Source organism: Myotis lucifugus, unplaced genomic scaffold (genome assembly GCF_000147115.1).
Source record: "Myotis lucifugus unplaced genomic scaffold, Myoluc2.0 scaffold_420, whole genome shotgun sequence".
NCBI classification, from domain to species: domain Eukaryota; kingdom Metazoa; phylum Chordata; class Mammalia; order Chiroptera; family Vespertilionidae; genus Myotis; species Myotis lucifugus.
The window spans coordinates 636,755-655,331 of NW_005871468.1; the positions used below are offsets into that span (position 1 = coordinate 636,755).

General features: G+C 42.2%; 1 protein-coding gene and 1 pseudogene across 9 annotated transcripts in view; one reads left to right on the forward strand and one right to left on the reverse strand.

The window, feature by feature from the left end:
- NDEL1 (nudE neurodevelopment protein 1 like 1) overlaps positions 1 to 18,577 on the forward strand; it is a 48,509-nt gene that overhangs the window by 316 nt on the left and 29,616 nt on the right. For all 9 annotated transcript variants that reach the window (XM_014467916.2, XR_002826210.1, XR_002826209.1 and 6 more), the window contains 3 exons: positions 14,900 to 14,997; positions 16,809 to 16,962; positions 17,854 to 18,002. In XM_014467916.2, the coding sequence (XP_014323402.1) occupies positions 14,912 to 14,997; positions 16,809 to 16,962; positions 17,854 to 18,002 (389 nt within the window). In that variant the 5' untranslated portion in view covers positions 14,900 to 14,911. Of the gene's footprint in view, positions 1 to 14,899; positions 14,998 to 16,808; positions 16,963 to 17,853; positions 18,003 to 18,577 lie in introns of those variants that run through there.
- LOC102440952 lies at positions 5,097 to 7,364 on the reverse strand (annotated as a pseudogene).

The following is an 18,577-nucleotide window of genomic DNA, read 5'->3' on the forward strand; positions in this document are numbered from 1 at the left end:
GGGTTCCAACCGCTCTAACTGCTCCGTCGCCGCCCTGGCCGAGGTGTGGTCCACGAGGGGCGCCTGCAGGGGAGCGAGTCGGGCGGCCTCCCGAGGATGTGCCGGTGGACGGAGGCCGGGACGTGGCACCGCGGGCCTGGGGCGCTGGTGGCGAAAGGGGTGGCTCCGTTGAAGTGGCAGCGGCGTGTCCAACCTTCTCCCCGCCCCTTCCCACTGACATCCCTGCGGCCGGGAGGCTAGTTTGGAGCCGGTTGAATGTGAGCTTCCTTCGCTTTCCCGTCGGGGGGCGAGAGCGGAAAGCAGCCCACGTTGGGCTTGAAGTGGCATTTCCCGTGACTGCCCCCCGAAACTGCCAGTCACCCCCTCTTGGAGTTCAGGGAGGTGCCATCAAACGGGTTTAGGTGGCTCGTGCCGCGCCCTCTCTTTTTGCTGGTTAGCAACGAAGCAGTCTTTTCAGTTTTCGGGAAGGAAGGGTAGGTTCCTTCCCCCCCCCAGGGCCTTGCCACATTTAAGACCCCTTTTGCTATCGCTTTTGAACCTCATTGCCCGGGGGGGGTGCCTAATTCTGTTGTCGCCTTTGGACGGATGGGGGAGGATGAGCCCGGGCGGGGCCGGGCGGGGGCGGGAGCTCTTAAGTGATTTAACAGGGATTGTGGATTCCACCAGCTGGTGAATGGGTTCGCTTGGTTCGGAATTTACTAGGTTCGGAGTTGGGAATTTTTCTTGGTGGGATTTTCTTTTTTTTTTTTTTTATATACGTTTCTCTGCTAGAAAGCAAAGCAGAAAACTTGACTTGCCAAAAATATACCAGAAGCTAGTCTAGTAGAAGACTTATTCAGATATTGTGAGCAGACTCACCTAGGGTTGGAACTGCTACTCAGTTACAAGAAAGGTCCTTCACGGGTTGTTGGCTAGTTATCTAGGTAACGGCTTTGCTAAATGGTGAATTTGTTGGTATAGCATTAAGTCATGGGTTGAAGAGAAGTAAAGTGGAACCGAGTAAGATATCTCTTCTGAATTTTTGTTAAAATTGGCGATCTAAGGAACAGAGAAAACCGTTGGCTAGCCCTGGTTAGAGGTTGACCTAGTTCAGATAGAAGTTGCTAACACTTAAAGAAGTTGTTCTTTTTTTTTTTTTTTTAGTTTTGTTTTGACGCAATTAAATAAATTGAAGTTGGATAAGGAACATTTAAAATACGTAGAAACCTCAGTAAAAACTTAGATCTTGCTTTCATGACATCTGCAAAACTTATTTTAGTCTCATTTTGAACCATGTTGAGATAAATTTAGTCACTTAAAGCTTAAAATTACTTCTGACATAAGTTTCTGAGCACTTCGTAAGGTAGAAAAAAGAAGTTCAGGACCAAAGGGGAGGCCATCTTTAGATAGACTTAGAAAAGTTAAACGTTCTATAAATGTTTCCTTTGGGAAAAGTAGGAGAATTTTGGTAAAAAGACACGTATTACCTACAGCATTAATTTTCAACCTGTGTGCTGCAAGAATTTAAAAAACATGCAATGCTTGACTATTTAGTCAGGGGCGTGGAGCTGTTTTCCCTTAGGTTGTCAAATAAAATAATGACAGCCAACACAACAGTAGCTGTCAGGTGAGAATGAATCAAAATTATACATATTTTTTGTGAGATCTGCAAAAAATATATTTTTTGATGTGTCACAGAATTTTAGTAATTAGTTTGTGTGTCATGAGATGAAAAAGTTGAAAATCGCTGACCTATAGTGAGGTCCAAAAGAACTTCTAATCTCATTAGTGCATTCTACAATTATAAACAAGAAGACAGCAATCTCATATAAAATGGATTTTCTTACTAATGCACAAAGAGTAGTTCCTTTGTAAATACAGCATTTTAGACATATTGTTTTATACCCAAATGAGTTGATTTGTCAGTTGCTAGAAACCTGAAGGTCATATACAGTATGATAATGCCCCATGTGAAAGTTGTCATACTTTAGAGATTCATAACTCCATCCATGAGACATGGTATTGAGGGACGATTTGGGGAGCAGAGGAGAGAACATAATTATCTGCCTTCATTTAAGCTTCAGGAGATTATAGATGAATCATTAAAGTTTTTTTTTTTTTTTTTACCAGTATAGTTTTCTATATTGGCTGTCTATAGCCTTAGTATCTCTAGTTACATAGTTTCAAATAACACAGTGAACATATCCTCCCACTGTAACTTGAAGCAAACTGAACAGACTGTCTTTGCAACCCCTGAGAAGGTCTTTTGAATGTCCACAGGGGTAGCAAACTTTTGTCATTTGTAAAAAATTGAATTTTTGGAAAGGGTAAGTCTGATGAATAAAATTGGAGTAAAAAAGTTGGATAATACCAGTTGTCCAGTAAAATGAGGTGGTACCACGGAGAACTTATTTAGTTTTTAATCTGGCTCTTCAAAACTATTCCAAAAAAGGTTTTAGAAATGTTTTCAGTAATGGTGATATCATTGGAATGTGCATATAACTTCTGGAAGTGATTAATTTTAAGGGGTCATTTGTATGTTATAAATTCTAAAACATTTATATTTTTCCAGTCAGAAGTGTTTTATTCAAAACAAAAGAAAAGAAAGTTTGATTACATTCAATATTAACTTAAGCTCTCAGAAATCTATCGGGGAAAGCTAACAGGTGTACCAGAGAAAAGCAGGCAGCTGCTGACAATTCTTTGATGGAAAAGTAAGTTGCATACTTATACAAGCTGCCCAAGGTTCTTTTTTTTTTTTTTAATATATAATTTTATTGATTTCAGAGAGGAAAGAAGAGAGAGAGAGAGACATCAATGATGAGAATCATCATTGACACTCGCTCCCTCCCCCCCCCCCCCCCCCCACACACACACACACACGATTGAGACTGCAACAAGGGACTGTTTCCTGACCGGTAATCAAACCATAACCTCCTGGTTCATAGCTTGACACTCAACCACTGAGCCTTGCCGACCAGGCTCAAGCTTTGTTTTTCAAAAATTGGTTTCAAGATCTATCAAAGAAGCCATACAGACATCCCCAACAGTACAAAAATTTAACATTGAAGTTTAAGGATATGGGACAAATCAAGTGTGACAATACACATGAATTATTTATAAAATAAGCCTTTCAATCCTAGTGGAGAAACCTCATGAATGGTAACACACATAAGACAAGGGCTAAAAGCATATGGAACAAACAGAGATGTTTCCCCAATGACTGACTAAGCTATAAAATAGCTCAGGATACTGTTAACATGTAGCTCTTCTGGTTATCAGTATGTATAAAATTTGGATAAATTTTTTTTCTGCTCAATTACCATCATTTCTTCATTTTACCTTTTCCTTAATTTCCTTTAGCAACATTTTTCCTTTGTTTTGAAGTATGCCTCTGATTCATCTTCCTCGTGTTAATGTGAAAAACAACAACATTCAAACCTGTAAAGAATTTTTTGTGAGTTTATTTGAGCCAATCTGTCGACATTTGCCGGGAATCAGAACCTCAAGGATTGAGATAATGCTCCGGAGAATGGCGGGTTACATCTGTATTTATACATTGCAATCAAAGGAGGGATGAAGGTGGGTTACATGAAACCCATTGGTGATAGACTAGAAAGGCGGGAGAAAGCAAAGGTGGGGGGCGAGGGGGACCCCTGGGATTGGATAAAAAGTAAAATGATAGACACATACTTAGGTGGGTGCAGGAAAAATGAACATAACAATGAAGGAATTTGTGGTATCTGTCCTGGCGCCCAGGCACATTAGATTGTGCCCTAAGGGGTCCAGAAAAAGAAGTTTCAAGTTACCCAGACGTTTTAAGGGTATGTTATTATAGATGCAAATAGATAAGGCTCAGTTAAGGTAAAGGTTGACCTTGTCAGTGAAGATACCAGCCTAGAATAACTAGCCACCATAACTGCTTTTAGTTAAAGTTTAGTTTCAGACCATCCTTTGTGGTTACTTTAGGTCTCTGAGTTTGCAAGACCGCCATGCAGGCCTTCCCTGAGCTTGTCAGGTTAGCATGTGGCCAGGCTGTTACTGAATTTCCCCAGAGCAAATAGGATGTGGCGGGTGGGGAGAGGGTATGAGAGCTGTGATTCCCCTAAACAAAGGGAGATGGAGACAGCTAGAAAGGTCTCAGCCCAATATTTTAATGGCCCCCCAATGGGAGACAGCAAGACCTAGGCACTGTATGAGAGCAGGTGATCTCACAGGATTCAGCCAATGAGGAGCCGGAGGAGGGACTAAATAAATAGGCTGTGTTCCCTGCCCCACGTGTGTTCCTGTACAATGGGTGCCCTCTCTCGGGAATATTACTAAAAGTCTCATTTTCGCCATGTTTCTGTTTCCCAGTCCGTCATTTGAAATTTGGATAGGTGAGTCATTTCTCACACCAGTTGAACTCAAAAGGTTTGGAACCTAAAGTGAGTATCAATTGGAATAGCACTTGGGAAGTGCAGTCTTAGAAAAGGCAAAGTGTAACTGAAGTGGTCTGATAAAGTTCAGCAGCCATTCTCAATGTGACAATGTCCCCCATGTCAGTAACTAGGATAATGGCTTCTCTTATGGCTAGATGACATGACCCAGCTTGATAATGGGTGCTCCTGGTAAGGTGCTACAGACCTATGTGTGCAAACACCCATCAGTTAAGTTTTCAGTAACAGAACATTTAAAACCGTGTCAGTAGAATAAATTAAGAAATACTGCATTTCTATTGGCCTGTTTTGCCTCATGAATTGGCTTGGAGTACTGTTCTTGACCCAGAAGATGCAATAGTTAATTAGTTGTCACTATAAACTCCTTAGAATTCAGTACTTCTTTGTTTTTAATTTATTTTATATTTTTATTGATTTCAGAGAGGAAGGGAGAGGGAGAGAGAGAGAGAAACATCAATGATAAGGGAGAATCATTGATGGGCTGCCTCCTGCATGCCCCCTACTGGGGATCGAACTCACAACCTGGGCATGTGCCCTTGACCAGAATTGAACCCAGGATCCTTCAGACCTCAGGCTGACGCTTTATCCACTGAGCCAAACCAGCTAGGGCGAATTCAGTACTTGATCTTCAAGACTCAGCACTTTTTTTTCTGCAATAATGGGATCACCTCATTAGCATCACCATGGGATCAGTGCCCCCTTGGGGCCTGGAGTGATGTAACTGGGGACTAGAGTGATGTAACCGGCTTTTTTCCAGACTCCTTCAAAATCCACCTCTCTGACCAACTTAAGTTAAGCAGTGATGGGATCTTGAATTTTTATTTATTCCCACATCAATCACGGCTCCTCCTTCCTTGATCATATCTGCTGTGATCAGATTTGGAATGCCTGCAGTGGAGACCACAAGACCTGCAAGAATTGTATGTTTCTTCAGCTGCTCTTTGGGAGTGATTGAGACATTGTGACAATGACATCATCTCCAGGACATTTGTGTGCTCCGCTTGTGTGAAGTAACATTGCAATGGGCATTCTAATATTTTTTGACCTTCCAGCTACAATCACATTCTTCCCTAGGGTTGGAAGGTTAGCTCTCTTCATTATTTCCCACATACCCCATGGGTAGCTGGTAACAAGGAATACTGGGCTAAACACAATCACCCTACCTTAATTATACGAAAGCCGTCAACATCCTTGTCTGGACGAACAGCTTTGCAGATCTTTTATCAGTGTGCTTTGGAATAGCCGAATAAGAAGGCAGTCTACATTATCATCATTGTTTCTTGATTAAATTCAACAGTTCTTGCTCTGAATTGAAGCTGGTTTCACAGTTGTCTCACTGTTGATTCCGGCATTTGCAGCAGCCCTGGTTTTGTTGAGGACATAGGAATGACTTCAGGATTCTCACCAAACCGGATCATGCTCAGGTGTGGCTGTTTGTTGTCCGATGCCACCCACTCTTCCACCTCCTGCCACACTTCCTGCTTGGCAAGTTTTCTTCCAGATATGACAACAGCTTCATTTCCAACTGCTGAGAGGTGGAAGGGATGATGGTGGAGGTGGCAATTCTGTGTGTGGCCAGAGCAGCCTGGTGGCCAGCATTGATGCAAGGGAAGCAGCAGCCGTGATGCCAGTGCTGGGAGAGCCTAAAGCACATTTATTTTGTGGTCAGATTTGAAAGGTCCACTACACTGAACTACCAGGTTTTTCTTTTGTTTTTTAAATACTCACCTGAGGATTTTTTTTTTTTTTTTTTTGCGAGAGAGAGGAAGGGGGAGAGAGTAGAGAGGGAAGCATTGATGTGAGAGAGAAACATTGATCGGTTGCCTACCATATGTGACCTGGGATCAAACCTTCACCTGGGTATGTGCCTTGACCAGGAATCGAACCCCCAACATTTTGGTCTATGGCCGTGGTTGGCAAACTGCCGCTCCCGAGCCACTTGCGGCTCTTTGGCCCCTTGAGTGTGGCTCTTCCTAAGCCTTAGGAGTACCCTAATTAAGTTAATAACAATGTACCTACCTATATAGTTTAAGTTTAAAAAATTTGGCTCTCAAAAGAAATTTCAATCGTACTGTTGATATTTGGCTCTGTTGACTAATGAGTTTGCCGACCACTGGTCTATGGGATGATGCTCCAACCAACTGAACCACCTTGCCAGGTCTTGACCTACCAGTTTTTTATAATTTAATGAAATTTTTGCTGCATTTACTATGTGTCAAGCTCTGTACTGAGTACTTTACAAATATTAACTCAATCTTCATAACAACCCTATTTTAATTATCCTCATTTTATAGGTGAGGAAATGGGGCACTGAGTAGTTTAGTAACTTGCCCAAGGTCAACTAGAGAGTAGAGGAATCTGATTCAAATGCAGGCAGTTTGGTTCAGGGTCTAGGTCAGCCGTGGGCAAACTACGGGCCCGCGGGCCGGATCTGGCTCGTTTGAAATGAATAAAACTAAAAAAAAAAAAAGACCGTACCCTTTTATGTAATGATGTTTACTTTGAATTTATATTAGTTCACACAAACACTCCATCCATGCTTTTGTTCCGGCCCTCCGGTCCAGTTTAAGAACCCATTGTGGCCCTCGAGTCAAAAAGTTTGCCCACCCCTGCTCTAGGTTCTAAACCACTATGCTGTGCTGCTCCTACCACCTGTTCCCTTGATTAAATGTTTTTAATTGGTTTATTCTGGAAAAGATGATGGTCATTTTAGTAAAAGGTTTCTGGCGTCCTATCTAATAATAGACAAACATGGTAATTGACTGTACCTTCGCTACGCCTCCCATTGGCTAATCAGCACGATATGCAAATTAACTGCCAACAAAGATGGGGGCTAATTTGCATACTGCTGGCAGGGAGGGACAGCGCCATCCCGCCTGTCCTGCTGCCATCCGGGCCTGCTATCTGCGATCCGGGGCTGCGGGCGTCTGGGCGGGACAGCGCCATCCCGCCTGTCCTGCTGCCATCCGGGCCTGCTATCTGCGATCCGGGGCGGCGGGCGTCTGTGTGCGACCCGACCCGGGGTGGCCAGGTGGTGCAGCAGCGATCGGCCGGCCCCCCTGGGCATCCCGTGTGTGACCCAACCTGGGGCGGCGCCCCAACCCCTGGATCGGCCCTGCCGTGTGCGTGACCCGGGGAGGCGGGGCAGGCACCGAGAGATTGGGCCTGCCATCTGCCACCCGGGGAGTGGGCCTAAGCCAGCAGGTGGTTATCTCCCGAGGGGTCCCAGACTGTGAGAGGGCACAAGTGGGGCTGAGGGACACCCCCCCCTCCCCCGCCAGTGCACAAATTTTTGTGCACCAGGCCTCTAGTAGATTATAATACTGTTTGAGGAGCCAGTAAACAAGCTGTAAAAGTAGCCTGTTAATTAGAAAAATTGTCAACATTCAGTCCACATAAGATTCAGCAAGAAAATGGAGAAGTGTGTATGAAAACATTGAAATAATTTTGTTAGAATTTGACCCTTAACTAAGTAGTTAATAAGGAGGATACAAGAAAAAGAACTAGATTCTCAGGAAGTTTCACATGAAGGGTTATTTAAAACCTGGGTCACCAGGGAACACTGGAAAAGTTGGCAGTTGTATTAAAAATAAGGCCCTATTGCCCTGACTGGTTTGGCTCACTGGATAGAGGGTTGGCCTGGGGACTGAAGGGTCCCAGGTTCGATTCCGGTCAAGGGCATGTACCTTGGTTGCGGGCACATCCCCAGTAGGGGGTGTGCAGGAGGCAGCTGATCGATGCTTCTTTCTCATTGATGTTTCTAACTCTCTATCCCTCTCCCTTCCTCTCTGCAAAAAATCAATAAAATATATTTTTAAAAAAATAAGGCCCTTTTGAAAAACCCCAAACCAGTGACAAATGGATACTTTATTGTACACCTAGAGGTGTGAACAGTGAGATTTCTCAGGACAATACTTAGCTAAACTCTCTTCAAAGTATTAACTACTGGTAGGTCCTCTGATACTGTAATAATGGGTCAGTAACAACAACAAAAGTCAGCTTCACACAGGAAAGTTTCAAACTGGGCGTGAGAATGATAACATTTATAGATAAAAACAACCCTAACCCTATTTGTAGAAGGGTTGGCTCCATATTAAAATACATTCAAATAGCCCGGCCGGCTTGGCTCAGGAGGTCAGGGCACATGCCTGGGATGTGGGCTAGATCCCCAGTGTAGGACCTGCAGAAGGCAGTCAATCATTGATATTTCTATTTATCTCCCTCTCTGAAATCAATAAAAATATATTTAAAAGAAATACACTCAAATAAATGTTAAATGCCAGGGAAGGCATCTAATTGCCATTATGACCTTTTATAAAGACACTGACCCATGAACCACACTATCTATATAAAGAGGAAATATGCAAATTAGGCCGGGACGCCGTAACAGGTCACGACCACAGGAGGAGGTTGCGCATGCAGGTGAGGCCTCGAGCAGAGATGGACAGGGACAGGGGGGCCGGCCTGCAGCCTCCAGGGTGAGTGCAGGCCCAGAGAGGAAATGGTGGGCCCGCCTCCTGCGGAAGCAGCGCGGGTCCCTCCCGGCTCCTGCGCAAGCGGCATGGCTCCCTCCCGGCTCCGTGGCGCTGGTGGCTTGCTTCCACCTCCAATGGAAGCCGCACAGCTCTCATGGAAGCAGCGCAGCTCCCGGCTGCACGCTGGGGTTCCCACTGGCTCCTGCGGAAGTGGCGGGCGGCCTACTGCGTGCGATAATGTGCGATGGGCTACTAGCCTGTATATATATAAAAGGCTAAGTGACTGTCGACCTGCTGGTACATATGACGTGCACTGACCACCAGTCACTTATAATAACAGAAGGGGTGCTGAAAACTTTATTCCTACCCATGAATAAAATGTTGCTCCAGAAAGGTATATATGTAATCTAGAGCAGGTCCAAAGCATGACGGTGAAAATATTAAGGGACTGAGATGGATAAGCTAAAAAGACAAATATTCACTTTGAGAAGACCAAGGAGAGCAGTATTATCATCAAAGTCTATAAAATTAGCCTGGCCACTGTGGCTCAGTGTTTGAGTGTCGACCCATGAACCGAGACATCACTGGTTCGATTTCTGGTCAGGGCACATGCCCAGGTTGTGGGCTCCATCCCCAGTAGGAGGTGTGCAAGAGGCAGCCAATCGATGGTTCTCTCTCATAGATGTTTTTATCTCTATCCTTCTCCCTTCTCCTCTCTTTTTAAAATAAAAACATATTTAAAAATAGTCTACAAAATTAGAAAGGGCATTAAAAAGAATACAAACTTCAAAAAATTCTAGACCCTTACAAGATAGCAACATGGGAAACTTGTGGTAAATTTAAACCAAATGTAGGAAATTCACTGATGTCTATAAACTTGTGGAACTTACCTCCATTACATACAATAATATAAAATCAGCAAATAAAAATTTTTTGACTTGAAATTGTTGTTAATCCTCATCAGAGGAAAATTTTTCCAGTGCTTTTCAGAGAGAGTGGAAGGGAGGGAGGGTGGAAGAGACAGAGAGATAAGGAAGAAATATCGATGTGAGATCCACTGGTTGCCTCCTGCATGCACTGGGGGCGGAGAGCCCACAACCCAGGTACATGACCTTGACGGAATTGAACCTGCGGCCTTTCGGTGTTGCTCTAACCACTGAACAACATTGGTCAGGGCTGAAGTCTTTAAAAAATGTTTTATATATAAGTGTTTCTGAACTCAAGGGTTTTGCTGCTGGGGTGCTCTATTCAAGAAGGAGAAGTGGTTGGAGCAAGGTAGCTTCATTTTCTTGCAGCAAGTGAAGGAGATGGGAATCATATTCAAAGGGAGGCTTAGCTATTGCTTATGTACGCTGTTTGGTTAATTACATGTTGATTTCTCCTTGGCAGTTGGCTATACTTATGAGGTTTATCCTGTTTACAGCTGCAGCTGCAAAATTCTGAGCTGCATTTTAACATTTAGCAAGAAATAACATTTAGTGATAACATTTAGAACTGCCCAGACCTTGAGACCCTTGTCCTATTTAAACATAAGGGTCAGGACATTCTTATACTGCATTTTGATTTCTCTGGAGTTTCTGCTGCCTTCTTTCTTTCTTTTTAAAAAAAATATGTTTTTATTGATTTCAGGGAGGAAGGGAGAGGGAAAGAGAGATGGAAACATCAATGATGAGAGAGAATCACTGATTGGCTGTCTCCTGCACGCTCCCTTCTGGGAATGGAGCCTACAAGCCAGGCATGTGCCCTTGACTGGAATCGAACATGGGACCCTTCAGTCCTCAGGTCGACGCTCTACCCACTGAACCAAGCCAGCTAGGGCTGCTGCCTTTTTTCTTATTGACAAGAGTGATGTGCTTTCATCACAACCTCAGATTTACCTGGTCCCCAGTTGTGCTCTGTTATGTGGGATTCCTCACTTTTCCTGGAGCCATCCAGCTGGTTGATGACCTAGGCTTCATTGTGAGACCTTCTTTGCAATCCTGAGTTGGAGCCCTTATTTCTTGTACCTTGTGCTTCTAGGTCTTGGTTTTGTTTCTTCTTTTGTAACTGTCTCAGGAAGTGTGTGGGAGGTAACCCTCCTGAGTTGTTCTATGAGAAAAAAGTTCTCTCATTTCCTGAATTATCTGTTTCCCTCAGTTCAGTAGGTCCTAGGATTTTCTTATTCATGCTACTTACTGGGTTTTCTCATTTGTCTGGATGGTTCTTGGTTGCCCATTCATATTTAAGATGGAAGGGCTGACGATGATTATTTTAGGTAGCAAGGGTCTCCCCAACAGGTCCCATCAGCTCCCTACTCTTTGATGTGGAGCCTATACTGAACTTTAAAAGTGCCTGTGAATGTGGCTTGGCATGCATCAGACTGATAATTTTGTCTAACTGAGAATAATAGATTTATAACCTTTGTTTAATATATGGTGGTGCATTGTGAGGTAGAAATAAACTACCCACAAATCATTTTGCTTACTTAATCCTGAAATAGGAATTTAGATGTTAATAAAGTGATACCTTGAAAGTAAAGAAGGAATAATGACAAGTTATAAGTCAATTCAAATATTTGTTGGATTTTTGGTGTGTTTCATGTTTCTGGTGATGCAGAAAGTATCCTATATAATAAAAGCCTAATATGCTAAGTGCCCGGTTGTCCGGTCATCCGTTCAACCAATCAAAGTGTAATATGCTAATTATATGCTAAGGCTGCTCAACTGCTTGCTATGATGTGCACTGACCACCAGGGGGCAGAAGGTCCGACCAGTAGGTTATCTTGCTGATGGGGTCTGGCCGATCAAGACTGAGCAAGATGGGCTGGACATGCCCTGGAGCCCTTCCTGGCTGGCCAACCTCTTGTGTCCCTCCCTGGCCCGATAGTGCACTGGTGGGGTCCCTCGGCCTGGCCTGCTCCCTCTCGCAATCCGGGACGCCTTGGGGGATGTCAGAGAGCTGGTTTTGTCCTGATCCTGCAGGCCAGGCCGAGAGACCCCACTGGTGCACGAATTCGTGCACTGGGCCTCTAGTTTACAAATAAGACAGAGGTCCTGCCTTCAAAAAGCTAGCTGGAGAGACTTAATCTTTCACTTTTCTTTATGTCCTTTTTGTTTTAAGTTAAACTTTACTTGTTTTATTCTGATCTTCATTACATTTTGCAAAAACAATTTTTCGGATTGTGTAGTAGAAACTGAATATTTGAGCTGCACATTGATACATGGTTGGCAGTGTTCAAATGGCAAGTGCATTTATCCAAATTTGAGAATCAGTGCCAATAGTTTATTTAGGACTGGCTTCATAGATTTAAAAAAATTTTTTTTTAATTGATTTTTTAGAGCGAGGAAGGGAGAGGGATAGAGTGTTAAAAACATAGATGAGAGAGAAACATCGATCAGCTGCCTCCTGCACACTCCCTACTGGGGATGTGCCTGCAACCAAGGTACATGCTCTTGACCGGAATCGAACCTGGGACCCTTCAGTCCTTGGGCCGACGCTCTGTCCACTGAGCCAGACTGGTTAGGGCTGTAGATTTTAATTGTAATCAATATTTTTTTTGGCACTTTGGGGAAAGATCTTGTCTAGAGCATACAGGGGACATAGTGATTATTGCCTCACCCTTAGATGCTTCTCATGACCTGTAATTATATCTTCATCTGGCTTGTTAATATGTCCCTTTCCTCAAGGGTACTTAGGCAGTAACTCTCAGAAGTTATTGATACTATAAGGTAATGCCTTTAAGTGCTTTGGATTTTCTTTTGAAATACAAGTACCTCTTTCTGCCAGATTAGCCTCACCCTCATTCTTACCTTACTACAAATTAAATTACAGTTACAAATAAGATTATTCCTACATTTGGGAAAATAGAGTGGGAATTAGGAGCCTTGATGAAGGAATAGGATTATAAAATTAATTAGTATTATTTACTAATCAGAAACATACTTGAAAAAAACATAGTTTAGTCCAAACTCTCATTAGATGAAAAAAACTGTGACTTAAAAGACATTCAGCAGGTTTGAGATTTTAATGGTAGAATTGGAACCCTAGACTCCAGTCTCAACAGCACTCCCAAGTCTGGGGGGGATTTACATTTCAATTTCAATGTGTTATCATATTTTAAGGATATCTTCGAGAGTAGAATAATACAAACAAAAATGTGCCAGTGTAAGGGTAATCAGATTACAGGAGGGGTGCGTGTGGTGCACTAAATATTTGTCCAGTACTTAATGTTTGATACATAGTAGGTGCTTAGTAAACATTTGCAAGCATTCTGTACTTTCTATAAACATTTGCAAGCATTCTGTACTTTCATGTTATGCTTGATGCCATGAAGGGATGCAAAATACGGAAAGGATCCATCTCTTTTCAAAGAACTCTTAGGCTGATTGGTAATTTAAAATAATTGGAAGATTGACTAACAGATGTCAAAAGTAATAGATGGTGAAGTCAGGAGAGACTTGACTAAAACAGAAAAAATTGCAGTAGGCCACAAAGGAATGAAAGTAAGTGGATATAACTACATGCTAATTTTACTCACTGGAAACCATTTTGAAATTGAAGTTCTGTATTTGTTCTTGTCTGTGACTTTTTGCTAAACCTTCATGAATAGCATTCTACAACTCTAAGTTTTTATTAATTTGCTTTTAAAGCTGGTCTTGAATTCTTGCTGCCTGGTATGGATTAGGTTGAATCAATTTTGGTTTAATTTAGTAAGTACAGTATTAGAGTATCTGCTAATGTGTAAGCAGTGTGCCCGGGTAGAAAAAAGTCAGAATAATGCATAGCCTAATAAGGGGACATGGAAATGTAAGCTGTGTGGTAAATATACTCATGAAAGCTTGTGAGGGTATAGAGGTAGCCAAGAGTGTGGGAGATGTTAGTGCGATCTGGGTGAGGGTGAGATAGATAGGCTTTCTGGGAAAGATGACAGCTAGGTTTTTAAATTTTTTTTATTTCAGAGAGGAAAGGAGAGGGGAGAGAGAAACATCAGTGATGAGAGAGAATCATTGATTGGCTGCCTCCTGCACGCCCCCTACTGGGGATCAAACCCACAACCCAGGCATGTGCCCTTGACTGGAATTGAACCTGGGACCCTTTAGTCCACAGGCTGACACTCTATCCACTGAGCCAAACCAGCTAGGACTGACAGGTTTTAAAGTATAAATAGAAGCTCTCCAAATATACAAAGAAGGGAGAGCCATTCCAGGTAGAGAAAACATCCCGAACTGAAACAGAATGGTGTGTTAAGACAACTTTGAACAGTATTGCTGGATATAAAGTGGGATGCTTGGGGAGGGGATTATAGGAGGTAAGACTCTTACAGAACTTTGCTTCTTAAAGTTAGGCTTGGTATGGAGCTCACTGTCTTTGGTATTCCATTTGTCCTTGACAATCAATTGGGAGTTTTAGGTAGTCAGTCCAAATGCAAGGTTAATTAAATAGGCATTTTTTTCCTACCTGCTCTGAACGCCTTGGGAGAAGAACCAAATGAAAGAACATTAAAGTTGGAGGATTAGTGGATTTAATGGAAGAAGCTTTGTATTTAAAAGAGAATTAACAGGAAGGTTTTAGAAATGCAATAAAAGTAACTTATTGAAAACGTGGTATATGATCTCCTAGTACGATGACCTGGCTTAAGTGTCTCCAGCAGGTGTTTTGAAGCAGTTATACAGCAGAAAGGCATGCAGTAGAATTAGTTCTGACAATAAGCTTGTTACTGTCACCTGATTTCCAGAAGATCAGTTGGCTTTAAGCCAACTGCTGGAGCCCTGTGTGCAGGATGATTCTGTTGGGCCAATTCACCAGAACCTAGGGCTGCTGTGACCAGAAGTGCTTTATACCTAAGAACTTTGTTGATCTCCTATCCTATCGTCACCTCACCCACAATATTGGTGGTCCCCAATAGTGGGTAGTGAAGTGATTTATATGCCTGAGTTACAATAAAGAGTTAACCACTCTTAGAATCTTCCATGTTTAACTTCCTCCAAAATGCTGCAGATTTATAAGTGTGTTTTTAATATTTCACAGGCTTTCTTGATCATGGATGGTGAAGATATACCAGATTTTTCAAGTTTAAAGGAGGAAATTGCTTATTGGAAGGAACTGTCCTTAAAGTATAAACAAAGGTAATGTTGAAAAACATCCTAAAAATAGGGGAGGGCATTTGGAATGCACCATCTCTAGCATGTGCATTTTTTTTAAAACATAAAGCTAAAATGAAGAGTTTCAGATTTCGGATTGGAATTCTAGAGCTAGTCATAACATTGCTTGTATTTAAATAGTACAAAAATGCCATTAATCCTTATTATATTACTCAAGTTATTAAAATAGTAAGAAAATTTAGTGTCACTGATTTTTTTTTTTCTAGTAGCTTAAATCCTTTTATGCTTATTATTCTAATTGGCCATGTTTGGCCTGCTGCGGGTGCACTGCTGCCTCATCATTTCCGTCTTTTGGAGATTCTGATAGGCTGTCTGAGACTTCAGACAGCAGACCTGAGTTCTCCTCAGGCAAACACTATCAGTGTCTGCAGCCAGAAAAGCTTTGAGGGAGGGGAGAAGAGCTTCAGGTGTATGAAGCATTTTATAAAATCTCAATTATTTTAATTAGTTGGGAGAATTTTTACATGATCTTGTGAGCACCAAGACTTGGCTTAAATTTCTTTTTAAAATGGAATTTTTCTAAAATAAATATACATTTTCATACTTTGATTAACAGAGTTTTCTAAGTCTCATTAAACCTTTTATTGCTATTTCATTGCTATTGCTGAAGTTAGTTATATTGTGCCAGTGGATATAAAAGGTGGGTGTCTATGGCAGGGGTTCTTTTTTTCTTCTTTTTTAAAATGTATTTTTATTGATTTCAGAGAGGAAGGGAGAGGGGGAGAGATAGAAACATCATTGATGAGAGGGAATCATTGATTGGCTGCCTCTTGCATGCCCCCTACTGGGGACCAAGCCCACACTAATGTGCCCCGACTGGAAATCAAACTGTGACCTCCTGGTTCATAGATTGACGCTCAACCCCTGAGGCACATTAGCCAGGCTATGGCAGAGGTTCTTGTTTTTGTGTGCCATAGATTCCTTAATAGGCTGGGGAAACCTGCAGACCCCTTCTCGTATAATGTTTTTAAATGCATAAAATTAAATAATAGAATTACAAAGGAAACCAATTATATTGAAAAACTTATCTAATAATAAACTGATTTGCAATATAGTAATATGTGCTTATTTATTAATACACTAGAGGCCTGGTGCATGAAAATTCATGCACTTGGGGGGAGGGGGTGTCCCTCAGCCCGGTCTGTGCCCACTTGCAGTCCGGGAGCCCTTGGGAGATGTCCAACTGATGGCGGGGAGCTGGCCTAAGTCATAGTCGGACATCCTTAGCGCTGCCGTGGAGGCAGGAGAGGCTCCCGCCACTGCCGCTGCGCTCGCCAGCCATCAGCCTGGCTTGTGGCTGAGCAGTGCTCCCCTGTGGGAGCGCACTGACCACCAGGGGGCAGCTATGGCCCTGCCCCCCATCGCCCCGCCACCGCTGGTCACCGCCGCTCCCCAATCGCCATCCCCTCCCTCTGCCCACTAGCACCCGCTTTGGCTGGCCTGGCGCCGTCCGCTCGTCAGCCCCGCCCCCTGCCGACCAGTCGTTCCACCGTTTGGTCGATTTGCATATTAGGCTTTTATTATATAGGATTAAGTAAGGAAGAGCTAGCAGTGAGTGTATAAAATCTGAGTCCTTTTAGGGCCTATAACTCATTTTCATTGAGCCTTGAATATAGAGTAAGAGATGTGTAAAACATTGTCTTTATTATTTAGTATATTTTATTATAGCATGGCATTCAGGCATAAATTCTTGAATTGGTATGTAATTGTCTTTAAGATGATCCTTATGGTTCCTACTAACTACAACTTATCTTTCCCACTTTGTTTTTTATTAGCTTCCAGGAAGCTCGGGATGAGCTAGTTGAATTTCAGGAAGGAAGCAGAGAATTAGAAGCAGAGTTGGAGGCACAATTAGTACAGGCTGAACAAAGAAATAGAGACTTGCAAGCTGATAACCAAAGACTGAAATATGAAGTGGAAGCATTAAAGGTAATTGTGGCAGTAGGAGCCTGGTGTCTAATGTACTGGGCTTTATTAAAATGAAAAATGTACTTTTTTAAGAGGAGTTTAAGAGCAGCTGGCAACAAAATATATAAAAGGAGGCTTAAAGTGAATTTAAGTTTTCTTTCATGGAACTAAGGGAGAGGAGATTTAGAGTTTAGGAGCTCACTTAGAAAGTCTGTAGCCATCAGTGTTTTAGTGATCATGTTCCTAGATATAATTTTATAGTCCCTATAATTTTCAGAAGCTGCCTGATTGTTTTGATAAGGCACCTCATTTTGTGGCACTTAAAAATTATATTTGTATGAAATATACACATTTATTTCATTATTATTCATAGTCCCTTTAGTTTTAGAGTTTAGTTTGGATTTAAAAATTGCCTTCTAAAAAGGAATTTTCAGGAGTAAAAGGTTTAGCCGCTTTTGTTGCTCTTTAACCACCTGCCTTAGCCAGATGCTTAGAGACTTTCCGTGTCTGGGGAGTAGGTGGGTTTGGGAAGGTGGGGGTGGGCAGGTAAGGGGTAGGGAATTTGAACTCTGTCAGTCTACTTCTTTGTGCTCACCCTGAACTGCATGTAGCCTGAGAACTCAGAAGTTCCCCCACCGTGTTTAGGGTTTTCATTATTTTACTGTTTTCAGAGAGACCATTATTAGATTTCTGAGAGGACAATGGGTGACTATTTAAACCTTATATGAGTTAAGTCAGTTGGAATGAATGTGTGATTGTTTTTAAATATTGTAAAAAGGAGAAGGGGTGCCATAACTTGGATTGTGGGTGAATTCTTTGGATTTTCCCTCCTCTTTAACTTGGGTTGCATCTTTCATTAAAGAAAACTGCATATTAATGACACATACTTTTTTCCTATATCCATGCCTTTAGGAGAAACTAGAACATCAATATGCACAGAGCTACAAGCAGGTCTCAGTATTAGAAGATGATTTAAGTCAGACTCGAGCCATTAAGGAGCAGTTGCATAAGTATGTGAGAGAGCTGGAGCAGGCCAATGACGACCTAGAGCGAGCAAAAAGGTGAATGATGTGCATTTTGTTAGAATAACCAAAGTTGGCAATCAGTGATTAAAGTGTATGTCTTTAGGTTCAATCTATCACCTAGATCTTAGTCCCAGAACACTTCCTTTTGGTACTCATCGCATTGAAACTAACCAAAAATTCTTATCTTCCCAGAAAATTCCCTTCTAAACTTTTCTTTTTTCCTTCTTTCATGTGCTTTTGTTCCTGTGGCTTTTCATTAAAATATGTATCATTCATTCCTCTATCTTTCCCTCTCTTTCTCAATACCACCACACTTTTTGTAGGTCCTCACACCTTTTTTTTTAAAAAAAAAAAATCAGTTGTGTTTCTTTCTTTTTTAAAAAAAAACTCAGATGTATTTCTTTCTTTCTTTTTTTTTTTAAATTGATTTTAGAGAGGAAGGGAGAGGGAGAGAGAGATAGAAACATCAATGATGAGAGAGAATCATTGATTGGCTGCCTCCTCCACACCCCCTACTGGGGATCGAGCCCATAACCCGGGCATCTGCCCTTGGTCAGAATTGAATCCGGGACCCTTCAGTCTGCAGGCCGATACTCTATCCACTGAGCCAA